The following is an 18,191-nucleotide window of genomic DNA, read 5'->3' as shown; positions in this document are numbered from 1 at the left end:
CGGCAGTCCATAACTACAGATGAACGAAATGCCTGGATGTTGGACTGCAGTTAGTCTACATTTCATCTGAGTTTTCTGAGTCTGTATATATGGGAATTTTTACTTGCAAGGGCGAATATTTCTTTGAGTGATTGTATTGAATGACCTTGGCTTAGAAGAAACAGATAACTGAAAAGAATATGAAGGAAAACCATTGCGATTTTTCAGCCCACAGATGCAAACTGCAGTATTATCTTTCTGTATTTACCCCTCCAAATCCTGCTCAAAAACCCATCTTCCTTGACAAAGACTAACTTAATAAACTTTAGGCATCACTTTCTAAGGAAGGATGTGAAGCTGAAATACAAAGTAATGAAATGCACATTGTCTGTACTTGTATGAGGGATGGTACTGATATGAATGTGTTATATACAGAAGTTCACACCAGCCAGTATATCCTCTTATCTAAAGAGAAATAAACATGAGCCTTGGAACAGTAACAATCCATGGATTTGACGTTAATTATTTTGTCAAGGTTAGGCAGCTGTAAACAGAATAGATGGCAAGAAACAACAAAGTTCCAGTTCCAAGTTTGCTTCTGCACCAACACTGCAGGAATGAATCACAGACAAAATTCAGTATTAATAAGACAGGCATAGCAAATACAATGCCTGAATGTGTCCGAGCTGTGCTTGAAGATAAGAAGAACTTGCGAGACAGATTTAGGGAGAAATGCAAGAAACAAAAGGGAAAACTCAGACTGCTTTGAGTTATGGCAGAAGAAATGGCATCATAAAGGACACTTCAGCACAAGGTTACAGCTTGTTCCAACCACAGCTGGTTCCAGCTATCTGAGTACACAACAGTTTACTCTGAAGGGCCTCAGTTGCAGGATGCTGAAGAACAGAAACCCAAAGTTTGGCCTTCCCCACCCACCAAACAGGAATTTGCCACTTCCCACCAAGGTTTATCAGTTCCCAAACAAAACTGTGCCTGAAAGCAACTGTTTGGCCTTTCCAGAGGAATAGATTTGTTCTGGGTATGAAACCACGTTTCTTATTTTCAGTAAGTCAATATAGTCAGTAGTTAATAACACGCTTTGGCCAAAGCGTCTCTTTTTGCACTAGTACAGAAAAAGCCAAATATTACAGAATATGCCAATGACATATGCCTGCAAATTCTGTAACTATGGTATTTCTTAGGTTTGAGCAGCTACCACCTGAAAGACAATTGTGGAATAATTTTTTCGTAACACAAAACTGGTTCTTAATTCATAGCCAGAAGAGGCCATTCACATCCTGAACCAACGAAGAGTCTATTTTTAAAAAGTTTTTAAATTTTCCAAGATAAAAGCTAGCCTTTACATGTGCATAAACAGATTTAAAAGTGCAAACATATCACTTTGGAGGCTTACTGAAATTTCTCTGACAATTCCTGGCAACACTAATAACACAGTAGTCATTGTCTTACGAGTCTGGTATCAAAATCATTTTCTAAAAGTCATCAGTGCATAAATGTACCAAATACAAAGGCACAATAGTGGTTACACTGGTTATCTTCTATTTTCAACAAGTTAAGCTGTAGAAAACTGCTTGTGACTTGAGTAAGCCGAGCTATGAATAAGGAATGTAATCTATATCTTTGGAGTTTTTTTATCTAAACTCTTTGTATGCTGTATGAGGTGCAGGCTTCAGATACAGCTTTAATCTCTGGCATCTAGGCCATCTTAAAGTTTAGTCTGGCTTTGGCTTTCTAGAACATTTGTTTAACCACACGATGCTGACTAACAGTGCTATGTCCTTTGTGAAGGCACTTAAGATTTTATTATTCATCTTGTTCAGGGACTCACTTGTCCCACAGGAAAGAAGTCAGATAATAACAAGCAGCATTGCATGCTGAGAAAATCGTGGCCAGATAGCATTTCCAGGCTATTCTAATCAAGCCTTCCCTGGCCTCTGCTGGGGAGGAAGTGCACAATTTGAGAGGAGATCTGCTGAAAGGCATATGGGGGAGGCAAAGAGGCTTGAAAACACGAAACCTAGAAGTCTAGGTTCAAAGAATGAGATGTAAAGGTCAGAGCATGAATCATAAATAATAAAACTCCTTAAGGTAGAGGGTGCCAAATGATGACACAGGTACTCTTAGTTGAAATGCATGCACTGCAGCACACGCATTATACAACTCCTCCCTCCTATCCAAAATGGCACGTTGCCTTCTAAAAGGGAAAAGCTGAATAACTTCTTCTGCACCGGTTTGTAACCCTAATCTACAAAGACAGAAAAAGTCGGGGCTGATAGTTATAAAATACAGATGATTTTTAGAGGAGGAAGAGTGTTTGGTTTTTTTTTCTTCTTTTTTTGAGACAGGCTGTTGATGAGAAGAGGGGGAAAAAAGAACAGGGAAAGGGAGAGTCAGGAGGCTAGAGGACAAAAAATGCAAACCAGGCAAGTAAAAATGTGGGCACTGTTTCATTTCTGCAGTGCTTTGTCCTGAGTGCATGTGTACCTTACTACACTAAGAAAACTGAAAGGGTGGCACAAAGAAAAGGGTTCCGTATGAGTATAGGTTTTAATGATTTTACTGAACCTGTAAAGGCTAATTGCAGGTGGCTGTAAATTTTCTGACCCGATCATCTGTAAGCAGACTAGGTGCAAGCATTTACTGAATACAAAGCTCCACGTTCATTGTATACTTATTCAGGGAGGTAACCATAGCTTTCCTTAACCTTATTCCAGAATGTGATGGAAAGACTGAAACACAGCTTGCCATATTTATGGTGTTTTAAAAGTTGTCTGAGTAGTCTTAAGACTTCTGACAATTTACAGGCTTTTTCAGTGATGTGTGCAAGGAATTACTTACACACCTTTGTTCTCTGTAGTTGCATTAAATGAAAAAAAGTTCTCAGTAGGTTTAATACATAGGTAGGTACCACTTTTTCAACAGCTGCAATAAGCTGTTGACAATAGGTCCCTTGTCTTTGAAGAAATTCCATAAGAGGCTTAAAGAAAATAAAGACTGAAATGCGGGTACTAGAACATAATGAGAGTCTTACTCAGCTGTGAATTTTATCTGTGACTGTCTGCCTTCATCTAACGAACAAGCGTCTGAGGCCCATTAGCCCACACATCTTGAGAAGAAAACATTTCTCTGGTAAATGTTCAAAATAATCCCTTCTCAGCTGAAAGACACCAGTTAGAGACCATCTGTTTTCAGAAAGTATCTTTGCACTGAACCATTCTCAAATACTTTCATCCCAAGCTATCAAGCCCTGGGAACAAAGTGAATCAAATGAGACCAGAGTTATCACAGACATTCGAACAATGAGCTTGGGTTATAAAAAAATCCATTGTTCCTGATATGATAATTGAAAAAACAAAAAAAAACAAACAACAAACCCCACCCCCCAATAAAAACCCAAACAGTTGTTTTGTTTTCATAACCTGGAAGAGAACAGCTGGTTGTATTATCCCAAGGAGGCATGTCCTGTAACAAACACATATGTGCCATTTTGGCACACGAGTCCATACATGCAGCTGCATTTGCTAAACAGGCTACCCTAGTTGTGCCTGCAGAGATCCTGCCCAGCAGAAAGCCAGACCTTCCGTTTAAAACATAAACATCGTTCCTTGAAAGCAGGTAGACACCAGTTAGAACAGCAAAAGAAGAAAAAGAAAAGGACACGCTAGCCAGCCAAGGAAGAAAGAGGAAAATCTAAACAGACGTTCATCCAGTTTTCATAAAAATGCTTATTCTTGAAATTGAGGCTCAAATTGAAAGTCTTTACTGTTTCGTTGTTTCCCATGTAACTATTCATGAAGTAAGGTATTCCTCACTACAAATACAGATGGCCAGGTAATGCAACAACAGCCAAAAACTTCCATTTGCTCTGCTGATCCCTGAGGACTGTTGTCTACAAGTTGTTTCCACCAGCCCAGTGTGAGACGGGGTAACAAACAACCCTCCTCTCCTCTTTCCCCAAACACAGAGCTTGCAAAGCAATGCTTCAGACAGCAAAACTGGGAGGGTCTGAGCTCTGGGCTGATTTATCTGGACACTGCGAGGTCTCACAAGGGCTTTTCACAAAGGGATGACAATGGAAGGAAAGACTGATGGCTCCCCCATGATGAGACTTGCATCAAGATCTACTGTAGCCTGCAGTCACCCTTTGGAAAGGTGGTTTTGGGATATTTCTGCATTTTAAGAAGTGATGTTCAAATGTCACCAAGTGGCATGCACATATGCATCTGTATACTTTGAAAAGGTACACACGGTGGGTGAAAGGGTATTGTCTAACAGAGTTACTCCACTCACTTTTAGTCTAGTCTGAAGAAGCAGCAATGCTGGCTCACTAAGCTACCAACCTAGTTTGAGAAGGAAACACCCTCAGCTGCTCTATTTCTAACATCAGACAACTTTAGATCTCTTCAGGAAGAAGTTCCTGGGCTCAGATTGTCTGCTGAACTGTTGCCACCTGGCAAGAACAACAGCTGTCCGGGAGCCAATTATAGCTCATTGAGTCTCAGGATTGATTACCCTCACCCTAGGTTAGATCACCCTGAAGGCTCCTTTAACTTCTACCACCTGCGGGAGCTCCCTGATGTGCAGCTGCACTGTCCTCTGGTCATATCCCCTCCTAACACTGACACAGGCGTAATACATCAGATGAAGATCCCTTAGTCTAGAAAAGTATCACTGGGGCACTTGGGTGAAATTCTGAACTCCACATTTTTTCTACACCAGTGCCATGGGACCAGGACACGGTGGAGTTGTCTTCTACTTTGAGCTTCATTTCCAGAAGAAATGCACACTCACTGCTTCCATTCCCTTCGGTGGCGTTTTGAATACTCAGAAGTGTGCCTAAGAGAGCCGTTTAGCTCGACTTTTTTTGAAGCTTTCTAAAATGAATAGTATACATTGGAGGGAAAAAAAAAAAAAAAGAGTAATGAAATATAATCACGGTGTGCTCAACTCCACCTTTCCTGTGGCACCGAGGTACGCATTCTGTCGTTCTGGCCGGTCTTTAAATCTAGTGAGGTCAGGACTGGTGCCTTGAAATAAAGCCTGCTTGCCAGACAACTGTGTCTGAATTGCCAACACAGTTTTATTTTGTCTGGTGGAGTGGAAATTTGGCACTAAATGCTTTTCTCAAGTCCCAAACCACTGCAGGACTTTAAGTGGAGGAAATTTAAATTCCAAAGCTAAGAGAGCAGGGCTCTGGTTCTGATTGACAAACTAGGAAATGTTCCCATTAACCACCTAAAATGCGCTCTCAGGTTGGTCATAAAAAGCAGCTTAAAACTACTACGGTACTCAGAGCCACTCACTACTATGGATTTGCTGGAATGAGGGGGAGGAGGAAAAGAGTGAGAACATTTATTTCTTTTGTTCTGAAAACACTGTCCACTTACAGTTTTGGAGAACAGATTCAAAAAGTCCTTTCAAATTACAAAATTAGCCAGAATACTGAAAAAGTTAAACAGTGAAAAGTGCTAGGGTCGGTCAGCTTTGAGAGTTTTCAGCTCTAACAAACAGATCTCTATAGGTTGAGCTGGAAGGATTTGCAAACTACCTTTCACTGAAAATGAGAAACAAACATGACAATATACAATATTAAATAAACAAATCCAAAGATCTGGTTCATTCACCTGTGACCAAAACCATTCAGCTGAAGAAAAAGAGGAAAGTATATTCATAAGCTTTAGAAAGTACACTTTAAAACACCGTGAATTTTTCCCATTGAAATGCCTTCATTAGTTTTGCTGACAGAACAGATTTTCCTACCTTATTCTTCCTCCTACATAGACATACTAAGTAAGCATCTTGCACTGTAAATATGTCTTGTAAATACAGTGGGATTTCTTGCAGGCAATGTTCTAACAATTACAGAAATGTGGATATTTAATTGATTTCAGTTGTCCAGCTCACAGAGTATTTTACAACTTCCTTGCAATTGTGATCCTGCACCTATTTCTCCTAAAATAATCACAGAACAAATCAATTTGAAAATTCTGGGACGAAGTTGTTGAGGCTATTGTCCCCACTGGATGGATATATAATCTGGCATATTCAGTAGACTATTCCTACTTTCTAGTGATGCTTGTTGGAAGCGATGAGTTCTGATATGTCTTTCATATACATGTAATTTTTTAAGACAGAAGCTTAGTTACAGAGTAAGTCTGGTTGCACTCATTACCCCATAAGCAACAGTACAGTAAGGAGAGAACCTTGTTATGTGTCTTCCCCGTAGTTTGGTAGCCAATATGAGCAGACTGTGCTTGCCTTGGAGCCACCTGAAAACTGTATGGCTGCTGTTATTTTGACACAGAAACTGCCCAATATAGCAGTCAGGTTAGCAAGTGGATAGAGTTTGCTCTCACTCATCTGCTAAAGGTGGTGCAGATGTTACCTTAAACAAAAAGTCTTGAGCCACAAATCATGAGAACTCAAATACTAACCTCTCTCCTGATCGCGGATGACTTCCCACAGATTTTGAGAGTTTCTTTCATGCTCTCATTTTTAGAAGGCTTTGCCTATTTACCCCAGAAGGGTGTAGAAATGGAGACAGATGAACTCAATTACCACAGATTAAAAAATGCATCTTACCTTGTTCACAGAGGGCACCTATATAGCTTGGCAGACACAAGCAAGTAAACGTATTGAGGCCATCTATACACGTGGCTCCATTCCGGCATGGGTTAGACTGGCATTCATCGATATCTACAACATAAAGATAAAAGTGTTTTTTTAATCCACTCACTGCCTTGAAGGGAAATGTTCCTCAGCCTTAGTCATACTTATTAGTAAGACCAGTTCAATCCAGAAGAATGAAGTATTGCAAAAGATCTAAGTGACCAGTTTATTTGCATGATAACTGATTTCACTATGCACAACCTTATTTCTCTTCATCCACAAGCTAAGAAGCGGTTTCCTCAGGAAATGTGACATTACTGATCCAAAATTTTACATCCTGCACTCTGACTCCTAATTTCTAAAATTCAGACCTTCAATTCGTCACTGTGTAGCTGAGAAAGGAGTGATACTGTGCAGCGTGTAGTATTTTCCCATACTGGTGGAAAATTTGACCTGTGTGACTATGGCACAAAAAATTCTCGTAAGTACTAGAAAATTCAAACATCTTAACAAATATTAAATATTGGAAATCTTATCGTATACTAGGAAAGAGACTGTTCATTTCAGCCTGCAAAACAGCATGCCCTGGAATCTTATTGGTTTGCATTTCTCATTTCTTCTCTGTCTAATCTTATCAGGATATGGACAAAGCATAATAAAGACAATCTCACTAAGTGACCACTCAGATAGCAACATTCATAGTCATGCACAGGTTTACTGCTGAGCCTATCATTCTACAGTAAACAAATAACATTTCTCTCCCACAATTCTCTGGCTGGTAAAATGTTTTGTCTTCAAATTTTAAATTCAAGTAGTAGTTCATTTAACAGAATTACTTTGTGCGTGTATTTTCAGAGGTTATATGCTAGTACATCTCTTTAAAAAGATCATAAGGTGTTTTCTAATGAGTGCTGCTCTTCTGAAACAATCACAGCTTAATCTTTGATGCAGATTTTGCAAAAATCTTAGTTGCAAGTGAACTGCTGGTAGTGACTGACCATAATATAACTGACTGACTATATATGAGAGAGAAGGTAAATGTATCTGCAAACCAAGAAACATTTATACAATGCTAGGAATAACTGCTGCATCATATGAAAGGCTTCTTTTTTAACATTTTTATTTTTAAAATATACTTCTGTTCAAATTTTATGCTAGGTCTTATTTGTTCCAGTCATTTGGAAAGCTCTCAAGTCAACATTTTATGCCTTATATACAGAATATCCCTGAATCTCAGGTCAACATTTTATGGATAAAAATGCTGAGGTTTACTTTCTTGAGCACCACAGAACATATTTCTCTATGGTGACTGGACGTGCAATGTCCCACTCCAATTCGTCCATAATGCACTAAAAGTTAAAGGGGACAAGACGTGGCCAGAATAATAATTTATAACCTGAAAAAAAAAAAAATGATCTCTGAAGTCTGGTTTGTGATCAGGGGATGCCATATTCTTCAACAAAGAAGATTTAATATGCAACATCTAAAACCTGAAATCTATCAACAGCAGCCCACTAGGGAACTAGCAAACTCATCAACGTGAGCTAGGAAAGCAGAGAAAAAACACAGGCTAATTATTTTTTAATCATATAATGTCTTGCACAACACAAATAAAAACATAGTAATCCTTGCATTTATACTGCACTGGTATCAGCCTTTGGGTGGGGTTGTTTGTTGTTATTGGTTTTTTCTCCCAAGCTATATATAAATGAGTTACATTAATCTTAGCAACATTGCATGAGTTTGTTTTTTTTTTTCTTTCAAATTTGGCAGGAAACTGTATAACAGGCAAAACCATAGTATTTATCACAGAATTAAACTTGCAGTTTTTCAAAAGCCTAAATTAGCTATACACTAAACAGCCAAACTACCACTGTTATCATACTTCTGCTTGCTAGTTGGAAGGAAAAGCTGGTTATTCTGAACTGTACTGGTGAGTCAGTTGAAACCCACAATCACAACAGGTAAACACAGGTGAAGCTTGAGGATGTCCTCAGCTAGAAGAGTTACCAAAATACTAATTTATACCAAAAATGTATATGATTATGATAATAGTTCCAATTTCCTTGAAAAAATATCAAGCTGGCATTCACATTTGGGATTAGTTTATTTTACCAGCCTTTCAAATAATTACACAAAACTTTTAAGAACTACCCCAAAATATTAATGTTTGTTTGGTTTTATTTGATGTATTTATGAATATAAATTGTGAATTCTAGGTCATGTAGTTCATCTACAATTCTCTTACATTTGTGTGCATACATATCTGTGCACTTTATGGGGAGAGAGAAAAGGACTATGTGGACCTCCTTCATTTTATTGTTCTGTTCTTAAGACCTCACTGTAGAATTTTTCAAATGTCTATGCATTCTTCAACTTCAAAACCACGCCACTTCTGCAGATTTAATGTATGAAAAATTTGTATTTGACTTAATCATTATCTGATGGCATCAGCTTACCTAATTCACACTGCTCACCATTGAAACCTGGCAAGCATGTACAGATGTAAAAAGAACCACGTGGATAGCAGGTACCACCATTCAGGCAGGGATTGCTTTTGCATGGATCTTGGCCTGTTAAACAAGTAGAAAAAGAAAATTGACTCCGTAGCTTCAAGAAACTGGTGTCTTTCATTTTTTGCCACAAGAAATCTTTCTGCATTTCTGCACTGATGTTGCAGGGTTTACTGTAGTTACAGAAACTCTATTAACATAATAGACTACTGAAAATACGATAGCTCTCTAAAACAGTAAATCTTGTTTTCAGGCATCACTATTTTCAACAACAGGGCATTTACTGTGAACCAGTATAACTAATTTTCAGAATCATATTTTTCATAGCAATTTGTACTATATTTGGCAGTCATGATATTCTGCTGAGGATTTAGTTTGCATGACATGATAATTAATTATGGCTGAACACAGTTAAACATATGCAAAATGAATGGAAAAGGCTTTTTTTGACAGGGTTAGTTTATGTAGAATGATTGGGTACACAGAACATACTGGCTGGCTGCTGTTGTTTCATTTTGTTATATTTAATCAATCAATGCCAACAAAGCCTAATTTCTTTTAAAGGATGTTTTCGCACATGCATACTTCCCACCTGGCTTTCTTAAAAATACATTTCAAGAACACAAATAAAGGTATCAAATACATCCGTAACTGAACTAAACATTAAGATAAAAGCTTACCTGCTGTGAAATCCACAGTTGTTATGGGAGTTATCATTTAAATGGCTTTTCCTTGCAGATCTCTATGCCTTGTAGTGATGTTTATTTCAAGTGAGTTTAGATACCTAGTTATTTGCATCTGACTTAATTCCTAGGAGCAATCACTCATACAAACAAGTGCACACTGGATAACCATTTCTAAGCATTAGCTTCTCAGAGTTATAGGAAAATCACGAAGACAGTCCTTCTGGGACACAAGAAGCAAGCCCTGGCTTTGAAAACTTACAAAATGGTTAAGAGAGTTCTGTAACCTAAGTTAGTTCAGAGACATGAGAAAAATTTAGATTTTTGATTACATTTTTCCAAAGCAATCTGACTATGGTTTATGGAAGAGAAATAACATCTATTTTACCCTTGCAAGTTAGACATTCAAAGAAGTCTTCTTTAAGCACCAGATTCCCTGTCTAGTTAGGAGAAAGCAGAAGATTCAGTTGAAAACCTCCAGAAGAAAAACCCGTCTACATGAATTTGGAATTGTAATTATGTGGGCAGGATTTCGCTTTGGAGGTTTTGAAAAGAATCCGATCATGTCCACAATAGGGTGCTTGTTTTAGGACTGCTTCACTAAAAGTCCCAAATGTAGGGCTATGTTAAACACCTAACAATGTTTATTGTGCATTTAATGTCTGTTTGTCCTCCTACAGACTGCATATTTTCCCAGTAAACATGTTTAAATTGACATCTACCTGGATTACTTGAGGAAAAATAGCAGAAAATCCTATAAAATCAAGTTTTTTCCTCAGCTATAACTAGATAAAATGTGAATTAAAGCAATGCTACTCATATTGACCCTACTTGCATTATCTGTGTGTTTGATGAAATGGTGCCTAATAACGACTATGTAAAACAAAATAATGTGGCATACGACATCGAACAAAACGATCTGTAATTTGTAAGAGATAGAAACTATATCAACCAGTTAAAGCTACAGACAGGCTGAAAACATTAAGTTTCAATTTTCTCTTGTCTGGAAAGTAATCTTGTAGGTTAAGATAAGTTAATTTTTTATAGAAAATTCTGATCCTGAAATGTGCACTAGACCTGCCGTCTAAGTCAAATGCAAGATGCTTTAAAACAACTCTACCTATAAACCAGTTGTGTAAGTGCTATCATCATGCCAACAAAGAAAAGCTGTCAGACAAAATTGTCTGTTAGAAATTGGAAAAATAAATAATTACGGCTGAATTCTCTACTGCATTCAATGTTACCTTCCTCTTTTAGAATTGTCTGGTTACCTCAAGTATGATCCAGAGGTCCTCATTGCAAACGCTCAGGAAAAGTCACTGAGCTTGAGTTCTGGTAGCCCCATCTTCCTTCACTTTGTAGGGGTTACAATCATGCTTGATTTCAAAGCTCGAGGCTCACAAGTTCTCTTGTTATTTCACAAGGTGCTCAGATTGCCATACCTCTTATCAGAGTTAAAACACACATTTACAACTATCAAAAAAAATATATACGACAGTGATCATATTTGGAAGTTACCTGGAATTTGCACTGCTGTGCCTTCAACTGAACCCACACTGGTGCCAATCAGGAAATCTGATCCATTAGTGACTTCCAGAAGGGAAAAAGACGAAGTTACAAGTTCAATAGTATACGGCTCCTCAGAGCTCATCGTTGACTGCTCATTTTGATACGGACTGTTTCTAGGGGCAGTGATATTTGTTGCAATGTTAGAAGGAACTGTCGTGATCTCCTCTTGACCAAACAAACCTGATGGTGTTTCCGTGCTTGTGTCCAGAGGTTGGGAAGACGAGGATAGCACTGTAACTGCTTCCTGGTCAGGTTTAAATACATCACTTTCAATACTATTGGGTAAATCTGAAACAGGTGTGGAAAAAAGCCACGGGATGTCTCCCTCAGTGCTCCTGTCATCTTCTTGATGGGGGTGGTTCACTCTCTCTGAGGGCATCTCAACTTTTATTGTGCTAACTTTTGGAACATCTGTGCTTGCTTTTTCTCCGAAACTCAGAAAAGCAGTAGGCAAGACATGTATTATTGGAGAATCTCCAGAAACAGTAGCTCCTTCCTCAAAAGCCAGATCAGTTACAGAGGTTTCAGTCTCCTCTGTCCTGTCTGTTACAAGTCCAGTAAAGTGAGCAGTACTTTCAGTAGTTGTGATTTCTGAAACAGGCTTGGGAGAAAACTCCAGCAGAGAAGACTCTGTTGTGTCAAGAAGGTCTGTAGTGGGTGGTTTATATGTTGCCGCAATATCAGAACTAACCTCTTTGAAGGTTCCTTCTGATGAACGATTGGACTGATCTGAATCCTTTGACGATGATGTGCTTGGAATGATTACCTCAGGATACTCAGATACTCCATTAACTAACTGAACAGTTACTGAGGATTTAGGAGTTTGAGGAACAGAATAAAGGCTCACTGAATCTGTTTCTTCATACTCTGCGGATGACGATTTTATGTTTGTGTACACTGTAGGATGTTTTTCTTCATTCTTGCTAGATGATACAGTTGTCAGTTGAGATGTATGCTGAGTGGTGACAATACTCACATCAAGCATGTCAGTTGTCAAAGACTTTTCTGTCTCAGTTAAAACTGGTCTTAGAGAAGGAACCACAGGCTGCTTATCATCCACTTCTTCTTGGCCCATTCCAGAGAAGCCAGAAACAGAGTTTGTTTCACTTTGATCTGCTATTACTTGGTGATTTGCTGAAGTATTCAGCTCATAGGTGTTTTCTGTTGTGCTTGTTACAACATGTTTAGAATCAGGAGGCACCTGAGGACTTGCCAGTGATGGTACAGTAGGAAGGAAAATGCCCAGTTCAGAGAGTTGGGTAGTGATGAGAGTTTCAGCTGTAAACTTCATGGCATTCCCTGAACCCAAATCCTTGTCATCTGGTTTTGGTCTGTGCCCAGCTGTTACTGATTCACTACGTGGCTGACTGGAAGTAGCCAAAGAAAGAGTATCATCAGATCCAAGTGTCTTCTCTTTGGTTATGGAAAATTTAGGTGTTGAATCATATTTGTCCCCTTCAGCTGTCATGCTATCATCACTGCCATATGTTGATTGTATGAGAGAACTTGGCATTGTCTGCACACTTATTATATCTTCAGGTATTGATTTTGAGTGATCCATGTCTATAATAGTTGTTTCTTCTGATGGGATTTGAAGTCGTTCTTCAATTAGTGTAATATCACCATAAACAGAAACATTCAATATAACACTCCTTTTATCATCAATCATGGGAATAATTTTCTCATATAGTCCAGTATCACTTGTTAGTTCTTCAGATGTAGCTGTGTTTGGCTGAACAGCAGATGGATTTGCCACGATCTCTTTTTCTTCTGTAAAAAGGGATGGTTGTCCTGTGGTCACAGTCTGTGATTCACCTGTTGGTGCCTCTGTTGTCATAACTTCAGAATAAACCTCCCCGGGAACAGTAGATGAAGCATTTAGCTCTACCTTTGACACAGGGGGTATTGACAAATGAGTAAACATTTCAGGAGAATACGAATCTAAAACACCAACCCAGCCAGATCCTTCTCCAGAGCTTTCAGGTAATATTCTGCCTGGCATTTTTGTTGTTGATCTTAGAAGTGATTCTTCTATTGCAAGGTTAGGAGTTACACTCAGTATTGCAGAAACAGGAGTTACACTATCTTTAACAAGCAAATATGAAGTCTGCTCTGGAGAAACAACTTTAGAAGTAGCTGTTGTCCTATCTGTTTCATTTTCTTCTCTCCTATAGTGAGTTCCCTCATCGTGAGGTTCTTCTGTTGCAACAAAATAATGCGTCATCTCTTTAACCTCTTTAGAGCTGAAGCTCTTAGAACTCTCTTCTGCTAACGATGGAGAACTGGTGATTACCGAGCTGGGGAACTGGTCTTCTGTTTCTGACAGCTGCTCAGTTACAGCACTTGTAACTTCTTCATTAACTTCAGCATTTGATTCAGCACTGCTCCTTTCAAAGTCTTGTGTCTTGTCAGTTGAAAGTTTGGGCCCCATATTTGTAGGACGAGAAGTTTGAGGACTTGAAGTGCTCATGATTTCTTTGACAATCAACGGTACTACAGAAGGAATAACAGCAAGGTCATCTCCAGATCCTTGTCCTGAAAATAAAGGATCACTGATGAGCTCATTATTTGCTAGCTTTTCTTCTTTAGGTGTCACGAGTGATCTGGGAATATCTTTTGTTGGGAAAACATTTTGTAATAAGTCCTCCTCTTGCTCTGTAACTGGAGAGCTTATGTATTTCCTTTCAATATATACAGGCTCAGTTACTCTGTCATCATTAAATGGCAAAAGTATGTTTTTAACAGATTCAGTTCCTAATTCCTTTTCTTCTGAATATGGACTGAGAGTTGGAACATTTAAAAATCCCAGTAGTTCATGGTTAGCCTGTGTACTTTTAAAGAATGGGTCTGTTGTTGTTTCTCCAGAAGACTCTATAGCTTTAGGTGAAATTTCCCTTAGCCTGTCTTCTCCAGAAGGAGTATTTTCCACCAAAGGAATCTTCGTAGTAAAAGATCTCACTGTGAGTTCATCAATCGTTTTCTCTTTCATTCTTATGTCAGTTACAGTTCCCATTGTGGTTACTTCATGTTCAGTACTTGTGACTAGGTCATCAGGTTTGGTAGTGAGGGCATGATCCATAGATTGTGTGCTGGCAACTTTTTTGGTGTACTGCTCTCGTGTTTCTAGTCTCCCAGTGGGAGAAAGTGCTGTTTTTAAAAATGATTCAATTACTGTGTCTGCTTCTCCAGATCCCTGATCAGTAAATGAGAAATGAGTTCCAAGTATTTCTTCGGTAGGTCCATTAGACATGAGTTCTGTGGTGCTGCTGTCACCTTTGAATTCTTCTCCAGAGCCATGCTCAATCAGGAGAATCTTGCCTAATGAGACAGTTGAAGGACTAACTTTTGCATTTTTGCTTTCTGTAGATTCAGCTACTGCTTTTATACTGCCGGTACCATGTGTCACCATGACGTCATGAGGGCTGTTACTAACCACTGATTCTGGAGATGATGTGATCTCATTGTTTTCTAAATCTTCAGGTTTATCTCCTGGTGCAACATGAGATATTATCTCTTTTATAGAACTAGGACTAGATTTTACTTCAGAAGGAGCTGTGTAAGTTTGTTCTGTTCCCTGGTTTTGTTCTCCAGGGTTTCCTGTACTAAACAACTCCTGGGTCATCTGACTTGTTACTCCAGACTCCTTTGTCAAGCCATATGACCCAGTACTTGAAACTGATATTGCTGATTCATCTGTTCTTGCATATTTTTCATATTCTGTTGTTGCATTCTTTGGCAAAGCATCATCTATGTTGTAAACTTCTCCTTCATGCTTTTCTGCTTGTGTTTCAGTGACAGATCTTAATGGAACTGAAGTCAAAGTAGCAGACTCAATGATAACATCTGTGTCTCCAGAACCTGGCTCAATAAATGGGGAGTCAGTACTTACCACTGTTCTTGTCGGACCCCCTGAAAATATGTGTGCTGGTTCATCTGCTGATCCTTCATTTATAAAAAGCTCCTTCTCTCTCAAGAGAGGAATGGTGGTGACCTTTCTGATTTCAGAACTTATGGTACTTGTTACCGGTACTGTTATTCTGAGCAGTGTGGGCTCTTGACTTACAGTTCTGACTTCACTAGTAGTGCTCTCTTGTTCTTTCAACTCCAAATTTTCTTCTGCAGTAGTAGCTGATTTTTCCTGATTTGAATAAACAGTGGTCCGTATTTCTTTTTCATCTTCAATACTCTTTTCAGTTACAAGAGAGCTGGCCACTACTTCTTCCATAATAAACCCAGACACAGAGTTGGTGGCAAGAGTTACTTCAGAATTTTGATCAAAAGCAGAATAAAGAGTGCTTATTCCTCTGGGCAAAGCAGAGGTGATTTCTGAAATGGTGACAGAAATTTCTGTTGGCAGTACTGTGCCAGAGCCCAAAGAAATATCTTGCACTGAAAGTGTTTCTGTTACTGCTGTTTCTGTTGTCGTGGCTGAAGTTATACTGATGTCCTCTCCTACATCTCCAGAGCCTTCCAGAACTATAAAAGCAGCAGCACTCATCACAGGCTTTGCTGTGTTACTGCTTGTTTGCAGAAGGTTTTCAACAGGGGAATTTGCATTAAGTTTAACTGTTGATTTATAATGATCTCCTGGAGCAGAGGTTGCCTCTTCTAGAATAAGGTCTTTCACACCTATGCCTACTGTAGCAGTATTTAAAACTGCATCCAGAGAAGCAGTTACAGCAGAATTTTCCACAGTAAATGCATCAGGAGCAGAAGTTATACCAGAATTTTTTTCATCATCTTCCTTTCTTGACGTAGTCACAATTTCTGAGGAGACAGAACTGGATAAACCAGATTCAGTGGAGCCATCTCCAGAAGATTCACCAGTAATCAGAAGGAAGTTTTTTGTATCTTTCGTAGAGCTCTCCTCAGTTCCATGCCATGTTACGGTCTCTATATTTTTTTGCAGAGACTGCTCATATGAAGAAGTAATGGCTATTGATTTATCTGTTGTGGCAACTTCTGACTCACCACTATAAACAGGTTCTAACATTGCAACATCTGCCGTCGGTTGTGTAACTTCAAACGCCCCTACTACTTCTCCAGCTTTGCTTGGTTGAATAGTACCAGAAGCTTCAGTTTCAGGTATAATAAATGTGTTTGTTTCATTGATTTGAGAAAAGGTTACATTTTTGGAATGTGCAACACTTTCAATTTGGTCACTTCTTGCTTCCTCAGCTTTTGTGCTTTTAGGTGCACTGGTAACTTGTTGCTTTCCATTGATGAACTGCAAAGCTGGAGGAGTTGTAACATCAGTAGTATTTTCACAGTCTTCCTCTTCCTCAAACTCTATAAAGTTTGGAAAGAAAGGATCCAATATTATATATTCAGATGAATCCTGCACAGAGTCTGAAGTACAGGGTTCAGTCTGAGCTGATTCTGCATCAATGTGGGGTTCATCTATCGCGTGAGGAAGCATGTGGCGATTGAACAGATCCAAAAATTCATTCACCGGATGATCTGCAAAAAAAAGAGAGCTTTTCATAATCCCTAAGTGACAGCGATGGTTGCTCATTATAGTAGACATATGAAGTACAAGCAGTCCATTGGGAAAAAAAAAAATCTAAAAGAAATGTAGCAAATTCATCATACTCTTCTATTGACACAAAGTTAAATGCTGCCACAGTGTTTGCATTTCTGGTTGAAGCCTTTGTGTATGTTGAACACTTACATTGTGTAATATTGTCAACTGCCATGCATATTTAGTCCCAAACCCACACCTGAGCTGACTTATCTTACACTGTTCAGCAGAGATAAGAAATGGACAAGAAGAAGATCATTTTTAGACCAAAAGGCTCTGGTCTCAACCTGCAGCAATGGCTTCCATGGATTTAAGACACTACCTAACCTTTATCAAATACTGAACTTAGACAAAACTTAGGCAAAGTCTAAAATAAAACAGGACATAAAGAATATGCCTCCGCAACTCCATTTATTCTCAGTATAGAGTAATTCAATTACTAGGAACACCATAAAAACTACATGAATTGCCCTATTCTTCACACTTGGATGGTCTGTTAATAAAGTCTTATTTTATAAAGCTGTTGCTATTTGGCACTATAAAGCGTTATGAAACAAATAAGAAAAAATACCCTAGATTCAAAAATCAGCCACCGTTCAGCCAGTTACATGCGCAAGGTCCAGCTATTCTATTCTGCTTACCACTCACTTTCAATTATTTACACACTCTCACAGATCACAAACCTCTCAAACTTTTTTCTAGATAGCCAAGCAGAGGAGGAAGTTCTAAGTAGACAAGGCTTTAGCTGAAGAGGCCTTGTGAATTCCTCCAAGATTTATAATCCCAGATTCCATAGACACTTCTTAAATGTGTCCTCTCAGCACAAATATTACTTCAAACCTGCTGTTCCAGACAATAGATACTACCCTCTTTACAAAAGAGGATACAACAGACTCAGAAAAAAGCCAATATTCAGGCTTGGCCAACAGACTTCAAGCTGGAAAATCTGTGCTGAAATCTTATTCCATGAATGTATCTTTCTTCCTAATCTAATGCTTATAGCCATTTTGTCCAAAGCAAAATTACAGTTTGCTGGTATAAACTGGTGCAGCCAGTGGAGCTTTGTCTAGATCTGCCCGAAGAATATCTGAACCAACACACAGGACTCCTGTCTTACAGCACTGTTAGCAGTGATTGCTCCCCAAAGAACACTTGTAGGTATTCTGGCATACCCAGTCTATGACAGAACCCAATTTTCAAGTAAATTTCCTTATTAAAACTGTTCACACGACATAAGAAAAATGAAAACCTGACATGTAAAGTATTTCATTAGTTTGAAATAATTCCCCTACATAT

General features: G+C 38.7%; 1 protein-coding gene across 3 annotated transcripts in view; it reads right to left on the bottom strand.

Annotated features, from left to right (window-relative positions):
* VCAN (versican) overlaps positions 1–18,191 on the bottom strand; it is a 112,907-nt gene that overhangs the window by 21,368 nt on the left and 73,348 nt on the right. For all 3 annotated transcript variants that reach the window (XM_065656131.1, XM_065656130.1, XM_065656132.1), the window contains exons 8-10: positions 11,324–16,834; positions 9,069–9,182; positions 6,583–6,696 (exon numbers count right to left, since the gene is read on the bottom strand). In XM_065656131.1, coding sequence (XP_065512203.1) covers positions 6,583–6,696; positions 9,069–9,182; positions 11,324–16,834 — 5,739 coding nt within the window. The remainder of the gene's footprint in view (positions 1–6,582; positions 6,697–9,068; positions 9,183–11,323; positions 16,835–18,191) is intronic.

The sequence above is a fragment of the Caloenas nicobarica genome, chromosome Z (genome assembly GCF_036013445.1).
Source record: "Caloenas nicobarica isolate bCalNic1 chromosome Z, bCalNic1.hap1, whole genome shotgun sequence".
Classification (NCBI taxonomy): Eukaryota; Metazoa; Chordata; class Aves; order Columbiformes; family Columbidae; genus Caloenas; species Caloenas nicobarica.
Note: the sequence above shows the minus strand (reverse complement) of the source record. Positions and strands in the feature narration are given on the sequence as shown.